At 40.0% G+C, this 9,220-nt stretch overlaps 1 protein-coding gene across 1 annotated transcript; it reads left to right on the top strand.

The window, feature by feature from the left end:
• The first annotated feature begins 3,728 nt into the window (after positions 1–3,728).
• Positions 3,729–5,156, top strand: gja10a (gap junction protein alpha 10 a). The gene has a single exon (XM_058399743.1). It carries the CDS (start codon positions 3,729–3,731, stop codon positions 5,154–5,156), a length of 1,428 nt encoding a protein of 475 aa, XP_058255726.1.
• Positions 5,157–9,220: the final 4,064 nt, after the last annotated feature.

Genomic DNA, 9,220 nt, shown 5'->3' with positions numbered 1-9,220 from the left:
GGGAGGACAGAAAACAGTCCGAAAAACGACGCCTCCTCTCTGGGGCGCGTGTGCGGGGAATCATGGGAAATGTAGTTGTTTATCCTACTTCTTGCTCTCGCCAGAAAAAGAAAACCTATCTATCTATCTATCTATCTATCTATCTATCTATCTATCTATCTATCTATCTATCTATCTATCTATCTATCTAACTAACAAATTAAATGCTTTTACCATTTTTTAAAATTTAATTTAATGTTTACTTTAAATTTATTTTTTCCATCGTCTTGCTCATTGCTCATTAACATCATTTCACATTATTTCTTTGCTCGGTTAAACACACACACACACACACACACACACACACACAGGAAAACACACACACACACACACACACACACAGGAAAACACACACACACACACAAGAAAACACACACACACACAGGAAAACACACACACACAGGAAAACACACACACACACACTTTATTGGCTATTAAATTCAAATAACTAAATTATATTTAGGGCATGTAGTATTAGGTGTGTGTGTGTGTGTACGCTGGATGGCACTGTAGACCTACTCTTGCTGTTAAACATGAAATTAATAACAAGTCATTTAACTGTACTAAGTAATAACTAAAGATTTAGATGAAAAATAATCGAATGATATAGGAAACAAAACAAGTTTTTTTTTTCCCCCATAGAAGAAACATGTTAGGAAGGCTCTTCGATTTTGGGGATCTCCAGCCTCATTCATAATCTTCATCTCTCTCCATGACAGGTGTTTTCATTAGCTTTACCTTTGGTACATTAAGCTTGGCATTTACAGAACAGCATGGGCTTCAGCTTTAATATCACAGAGCTCATGTCAGTAAAGCAGCATTCAACCCAGAGAAAACATGACTTCCACATCCTCAATCAGCACCAATCAATGCACAAATCCTTGCTTTTGGTCGGAAATTCTTACAGCTGTCTAAAACATTTGAGAAATTGAAATCGGCTTGTTCAAATGAAATATCCCTGACCTTGCTCGATACTTCGGGGAAAGAGGAGGGAGTTAAATTTGTCTCTCGCTGAGGTTTCTGTGAGACGCTCCTAAGCAACCAAGACGACTCTCCTGAGTTTACCAGGCAAATCTGAACAACATCTTGTGTGACAAATCTAACTTACCACTAAGCAGTTATCAGCCTTGGCCCCTTTCTTTTTCCAAGTGTCCAGGACATATGTCCGCAGTTATAAACACCAAGACCTTGTTTTAACCCTCGCAAGGTGTCATGACTAAAGAGCTGATCCACTGTTCCATGGCCTGGGTGGAACCTGCATAGTTCCTCTTTAGTCCTGGAACAGACAATTCCCAATGGCTGAGGAGTGTTGTTCCTTTATAATTGAATACATCATCTGGTTCCTGTTTTTAAAACTATGTATCCCAAAGGCACTTTGTCAGATCTAGATGGAACATTGAAGAGGTAAGTTATCCACATAGCCCCAACCTTGTTCAGTGCCTTTCTCTCCTCCAGCCATGGCACTTTGAAGGTTGATAACCACACTCTGAAGCTTATGCCAGATCTTTTCTTCACCTATCATAATACAGTGCCCGTGCATCAGGGAGGGTTAAGAGCCATGCTCAAGGCACAACATGCAGTGCTGGGGCTTGAATTCCTGACCACCTTATCAGTAACCCCAAGCCTGAATGGACTGAGCCATCTTTGCCCTGGGTAACTGTCCTGAGTTGACCGGGGAAATGATCATTTGACAGATCTGACCCTCACTTTACCCAAGAATCCTAAGCTTATAGTCTCAAATCCTATGATACAATCACAAGATAATTTCCCTTTGGCCCAATGACCCCTTGTACCAAGTAAGCAACCAAACCATCCAATAGGAGATACCTTCTCAAGGACCTTCACCACTTTCCTGAGACTTAAACCTTATGACAGCAACCCGATTGTCTGCAAGACTGTAAGACCCTCATCCTGGGACTAGTGAGGACCCACACTCCTGTAAGAACTATGAAGACCAGCTATGATCAAGAGGGTTGTTTTCCAAACACGCTATTGTTAATGTGGATATATACGTGAGTCTGACTATATCTAGACCCCCATACCATTCCATCTAGCAAACTTTTTCATTATGCTTTCCTAAATCCAGTTTCCACTGCAATGGTCCAGTCTGTCTAAGTCTGTCCATCAAGTGTTTGCCACTAGCCAACTGACATTGTACTTAACCTACACCATTGATCTTGCAGGTGATGAGCCCTTCATGTACAAATGTGTCAATATTGTTCTATTCAGTCTTGACAGGTGGTCAAGAAGTTGTATTAGGTGCATGAACATGAAGAAAATGAAAAAATTTGTGTCCATTTAAAAGTGCTATTATATAGATAACAAAACTACCCCTCCACCACATCCTAGCTGATTTGTCTTTCAGCCAGAACCATTAGATCTGATGGGCATCCACATAGCAAAGGCAAACTGATAGGTTTCTACAAATCTCTATGAAGCTGTTGTGTAAGAGGTCACCCACTGTGACCTCTGGCACTCGTGAGGGAAAATCAAATCAATCCTTCATTGACTCTGTCAGAGGGTGATGGAAAGCTAATTAAATGCCTGGGGCACGGCTGGTCATTTTATGAGTGTGTATCCAACGTAGGGCACATCAGGATAACAGACTCACTTGCACATATTGATTTGATGGAGGTTTTTTCACATTTTTGTTGCTTTTTTTTTACACAACACAACAAAGCAATCCTGGACTAAAGCAATGAATGCAATTTGAATAGGATTTCTACAGCTTATATTCTAAAAATGTACAGTTTAATGCCTCTAAACAGTCTACAGGATAGAACTGTACACTATACATTGAACCAGGTTTACAGTAAACAATCGTTATGGCATTGAATGTTGCCTGATTTGGTTTGGACCAAAGTATTCATCCAAATCTGATCTTCAATCAAGTCTTCTCAGCTTTAATAGCAAAGGTCATAGCGTTGGACAGCAAGACACCAAGATGGAGGACTCAATCAACTATGAATCTGAACATGAACATGTCCTGTTTTATAAATTATTTATTAGTAATATAATTGAGAAATGCAAACATATACATATATATGTTTGAAGTATTTTCAATATTTGAGCCAGACCACAATGAAAGGACAATTACAAATTGTTTTGTGGGTGGTAACACTATGGTGTACTTTTGGTTTGTTGGCATCTGCCATTGGGCATTGTCCGAATCCTTTCAGATCAATTTCTTCATGCTGTAAACTCTGCATTCAGCAAGCTTGTGGAGCATTCACTACAGCCAATGTTGTGCACAGAGAGAAGCTGTGTTCATACTATCCATCCGTAGTTTTGAAAATAGGAAAAACCTTTTTTTGCAGAGAACATGAACACTGTGACCTTTCTACCTGTAGAACACTCTTTATTGATACGCAAGTTGCTTATTTTGGTCTAAAAATGGATTCCAGGTTTTTTGTTTGAGATTTCGGACGCCTAATTTCGCCCTGAAGATCTTCCATTCTGTTATGAAAAGAAGATTTGACAAGAGATGGATTTGCAAATGCTGATTGCAAATCAAATGCTGAACGGATTTGCGAACGTTGTTGTTATCCGTTAAAGATTACGACAAAATCCAGCTTGGTTTTTCCATGATGAATAAACAAGACTTTGCAGCAAGTACATTAAGCTATATCAAGTTTTATTTATAGCAGAATTTATTAGAATATAAGTCGAACATGTGGCTGTAAAAAAAAATGGGAGACTGGAACTTGTTGGGAAGCATCTTGGAGGAGGTGCACATTCACTCCACCATCGTGGGCAAGATCTGGCTCACCATCCTGTTCATCTTCCGGATGCTCGTGCTCGGTGTGGCGGCGGAGGACGTTTGGGTGGACGAGCAAAGTGAGTTTATATGCAACACGGAGCAGCCAGGCTGCAAGAACGTCTGCTACGATCAGGCTTTCCCAATCTCACTCATCCGCTTCTGGGTACTGCAGATCATCTTTGTCTCATCTCCTTCCCTGGTGTACATGGGTCACGCTTTGTACCGTCTCAGAGCTTTGGATAAGGAGAGGCACAAGAAGAAGCTTCAACTTCGAGCTGAACTGGAAGAGACCGAGTTCTTGCTGGAGGAGCACAAGCGTCTGGAGCGAGAACTTCGCAAGCTAGATGAGCATAAAAAAATCAAAAAGGCTCCTCTGAGAGGCTCTTTACTACTCACATACATCATCCATATCCTCACCAGATCCGTGCTGGAGGTGGGATTCATTGTGGGCCAGTATATCTTATACGGAATAGGGCTGGATCCTTTGTTCAAGTGCGACAGGGTTCCTTGCCCCAACACTGTGGACTGTTATGTGTCCAGACCAACAGAGAAGACCATCTTCATGGTCTTTATGTTAGTCATTGCTGGGGTTTCTCTGCTCCTGAACCTGCTGGAGATATCTCATTTGGGGACCAAGAAAATCAAACAGGTTTTATCTGGTTTGCGATTCACAGAGGAAGACAGTCTTTGCAAAGCAAAGCAAGCAGCGATGGGGGATTTATCACTGAGGAAAACGGCAAAAATTAGCATTCAGTCTGGCCCAATGGACCCTCTGTATTTACCAAATATGGGTTCAAATACCATGATAGCTGAGCAGAGACATAGCATCTTTTCAGGCACGACTCTTCCGGTGTCTTGTATAATCCAGACACGTCAGGACATCCAAGGATTCATCCACAATGGACGTCTTCAAAGTCTAACAGAGCAACATAATGCCGAGGATGATCAAAATGATGACCTGCCTCCGGAAAGCAGCACTGGTTCATGTAGAGACAGCAGACTTTCAAACTCGGTCCAGCAGTGTCATGAGGGTCAGCTCACTCAAAGGCCAAGCCATAGTGAGATATCAGGCTGCATCCATAACACTATGCACCGACCGAGCCATGTCCCTGAGCCAAATGAGGATGGCACAGACTCATCAGACAGTGACTTCTACCCTCACCCCAGGAAGGCCAGCTTCATGGCACGGATGCCATCAGACAGCGCCTCGGACAGCCCGTCCTGCCCCAGCACCAGGAGCTCAGAGTCGGAGCTTGGCTCACTTAATGACCTACCCATGAACCCACCACCGGGAGGACGGAGGATGTCAATGGCAAGTAGAGCCAAAAGACACACGGCCACTGACCTGCTGGTTTAGAGGCTCAGCTCTTGTAATTCAGTCTTCTGTGAGTAGCTTGTGACCTCTGTTAGACAGAGGAGTTTCACAATATAATTTAACAATCCATTTGCTCTTTAGTTCATTTTTTAAGGTTAATAATTTTCTTAGGGTTTTTTTTTTTTTTGGTAATGATTAGTCATTAAACTTTCCTGGCAGTAAATATTAGGACAAGGGTTCCTCATTGTTCGGTCCAAACCTTTTGCTAAAATGTGCCTGCAGAGAGAGAGTTAGTCACAATAATTCGACTCAATATCAAAATCACACTTATTCCTAACAACTATTTAGTCAGTTTCAATATTTTTGGATCCTGAGGTGCTTTAAATATCCAGCCTGAATTCCTTAAAATGTATAAATCCTTGAATCAAAATAAGGTCCTTGGTTATATTCGTGTAACCAAATGAACAATATTTTAGAAGATAGATATGAACCAACTGAACAAGCAAGCAACAAGTTGGTGGCTTAACTTGGCAACATAGCTCTGAAAGTTAAGTCAATATTTATGTGAGGAAAGTTACTCGTATTCGGAGTTGGGTTAAGCACCAAGTCAATTTTTTTGGCTGCATCTTCAAATTCTTAACATTTCCTACATGTACACTAGCTCACATCTTGAGTTTTCAGATGGATTCAGATGGATACTTATCCATTATTATAGGATTGAGAGGATTTACTAAAAATCCAGTAGGAATCTAGTACATTGCTGCATGCATGTATAGTCTAAGTTGTAACCATCACACTGATTATGTAAATCGACTTGTTTTTCCTTTCACAACATGGCTTCCGTTCTCTTTATTAACTCACCTGATCCATTTTATTTTGCACAAAATATAATGTAGCCAAGATATATTGAATCTCGGCCAATGAAATGGTATTGCTTGTGACACATGTAGGCTCCGATATCAATGGATTAATTACTAATGTGATGTGTAGGTATCAATATTGCCCTCAAATGGCATTCCAGAGGTTTTTGAGTGTATTTATTTCTCAGAACAGAATTTAATGGGGAATTCAAGGCCAGATGAACAACTAACTCCATAACTCTCTGAGCAGCGCTTATGTCTGTGGATACATCTCAGTTCTGAATGCTGAGGAATGATTAAATCCTCACTACACACATAACTCAGCTCTGAATAATATGTATAAGTGACACAGAGTTGATATCACTAATATCTGAGCTATTTACATGATGTAGCCACAAATGTACTGATTAAAATCAAGCAGAAGGATGGTATATAATGATGAATTTATTTGGAGGTTAACGGTTGGTTTAACTAATATTAAACTTCAATTTCCCCGCCCTGTGCACTCTTTGTCTTTTGTCTTTCAGAGTGTATTCTTGGATATCTCTTCCATCATGAAAAAGTGATAAGGATGACACAATAAACCAGAGGACTAGACGAAGGCCGCTGGGGTATCAACCACGTTTAACATGACTCTCCCTCTTCTGATAAGAAGGAACATGATTCTAACAATTCTTGAAGCGATGCTGAAACACTATACATTTTATTCATTTTTAAGCACCTTATAAGATACTAAGTCCTGCAAAACAAACAGCTTAAACCATTTTCTCTGGCTGGAAGACGGAAAAAAAAGTCATTAGAAATCTCCGTGATGCTGTGTATGGCTCTTGCAATTCTGAACAAAATAAATTTGTGTATATATATATATATATATATATATATATATATATATATAATGATTTTCTTTTGTCCTAAATATACTGTGTAAGTCACTCACACACTTAAACAACCGGACTAATTCCAGACTAGAAATATCAGGAAGTAAAAAACTCAACAGAAATATGTTTATTATTTAAACCTTGATAAAGAAGAATCTGGGAAAACATAAGCATCGACTTATGTCTTGTTTACAGTAATAGAAATACATGTATAAAAATAGCAAAGAAGATAAAGAAAGTATTTTGAGCGTCAAAAACTCCTTCAAACGGTTTGATACGGTGTACACCAGCAAACAGCTAAGCCGAGCAACTAAAAAAAGACTAATCACAAGATTGTAGGCTATTTATACCATGGTGTTGATGAACAGCTCTGACAGTAGTACTGCTCTAAGACAAGTGTCAGATTTATGAGTGCGCTCATTCTTATAGATCATTCTAACTTTTTCGTAAACTTATACATTTTACCAAACATGCTATTGCTGCTATATGTTACGGTGTTTAAATAGGACATTTCACCAAAGTGTCCCGACTTTTATCATATAGATATGTACTATAATGAAGATGTAACAGAGTTTATATGGTATATGAAATAAACAGTCAAGTTGCAATAACAGGAATGCACTGTGCTCTTAAAATATACAGAAATACAGATATTAATCATACGATGTATAATTCAGGCTGCACAATATATAATATTTATTTTACTGATAATATCTTACTAATAATGTCCATGTATATAGTATGTACAGTACAATGGGAATTATGTTATGTTATGTTATGACCACAAGATGGCGCTGCAGTCTCATTTCTACTGTCCATCCATTGTCTATACCCGCTTTATTCCTAATTAGGGTCACGGGGGGTCTGCTGGAGTCTATCCCAGCTTACATTGGGCGAAAGGCAGGGGTACACCCTGGACAGGTCACCAGTCCATCACAGGGCCATTTCTACTGTACTTCTCTAAATCTGATTTTAATAATGAAATGCAAAATAAGCTGTCTTAGTATGGTTCCTATTTGTTTAAAAAGAGTCTGAAAATCAAATTCCCATAATGATTTCTTCACTATAAAAGTTTTCCTCAAGGCTAACGTTACTGTAGCTAGCAAGTGAAAGCATTTTTTTTTTTAGCATTGCACTTTTTGTGTAAATAGTATAACTAAGCTAAACTTTTATTTTAGCTTCTCACTTTTACTTCCTTCTCTCTTTCTCCTCCTCCACCTTTCTTTGTCTCAGTGCTCAGTTGTTGTACCTGAGCTCTATATATAGCCACCCCACCACTATAATAAGGCTACGATGACAGTTTTGGGCTTTCAGAGACACCAATTTATGCCCCTACTGTCCTTTCATTCCTCTAAAAAATAAAGTAGGACTCGTCTGTTAGACAGGAAGGGTGAGATGAAGTCTCTCACATCATCATCATCAACATCATGAGCATCTGTGTCTGGAGACCTGAATAGCTCCATCAGGCTGAAAAGCTTTCAGAGGCAGCACAGGGAATATGTGAAACTATACTACATTTACAGATATGGATATAAAGCAAAGTTAAAAGACATTCAAACACATGTGAGAGTCTTTCATAACCTCATGTGTATGGTTCATATGGATAAAATCTCTATATCACTGCTCTATAACTACCCCTTAATATGAAATATAATCATTAAAATGTAAACAGATTGACGTCTTAATCTGTTTTCTGTCTTCGATTATAGGTTATGAAAAATGTCCTCTAAAATTCATGCAACCCTGCTACAACATTTTGGAAATGTTTATGTAACATTTAGGAAAAATGGGCAAGCGTAAGGATTTGAGCGAGTTTGACAAAGGGCCAAATTGTGATGCCTAGACGACTGGATCTCCAAAACTGCAGCTCTTGTGGGGTGTTCCCGGTCTGCAGTGGTCAGTATCTATCAAAAGTGCTCCAAGGCAGGAACAGTGGTGAACCGGTGACAGGGTCATGGACGGCCAAGGCTCATTGATGCACGTAGGGAGCGAAGGCTGGCCCGTGTGATCCGATCCAACAGACAAGCTACTGTCGCTCAAATTGCTGAAGAAATTAATGCTGGTTCTGACAGAAAGGTGTCAGAATACACAGTGCATCACAGTTTGCATAGCTGCAGACCAGTCAGGGTGCCCATGCTGACCCCTGTGCACCACCGAAAGCACCAACAATGGGTTCGTGAGCATCAGAATTGGACCACAGAACAACGGAAGAAGGTGGCCTGGTCTGATGAATCACGTTTTCTTTTGCATCATATGTGCGTCGCTAATCTGGGAAAAACATGGCACCAGGATGCACTGTGGGAAGAAGGCCAGCCGGCGGAGGCAGTGTCATGCTTTGGGCAAAGTTCTGTGGGAATCCTTGTGTTCT

This window comes from Hemibagrus wyckioides, linkage group LG09 (genome assembly GCF_019097595.1).
Source record: "Hemibagrus wyckioides isolate EC202008001 linkage group LG09, SWU_Hwy_1.0, whole genome shotgun sequence".
Classification (NCBI taxonomy): domain Eukaryota; kingdom Metazoa; phylum Chordata; class Actinopteri; order Siluriformes; family Bagridae; genus Hemibagrus; species Hemibagrus wyckioides.
Note: the sequence above shows the minus strand (reverse complement) of the source record. Positions and strands in the feature narration are given on the sequence as shown.

Bases quoted from the DNA above. Each gene is read 5' to 3' on its own strand.
- gja10a (XM_058399743.1), top strand. From the start codon at position 3,729: ATGGGAGACTGGAACTTGTTGGGAAGCATCTTGGAGGAGGTGCACATT.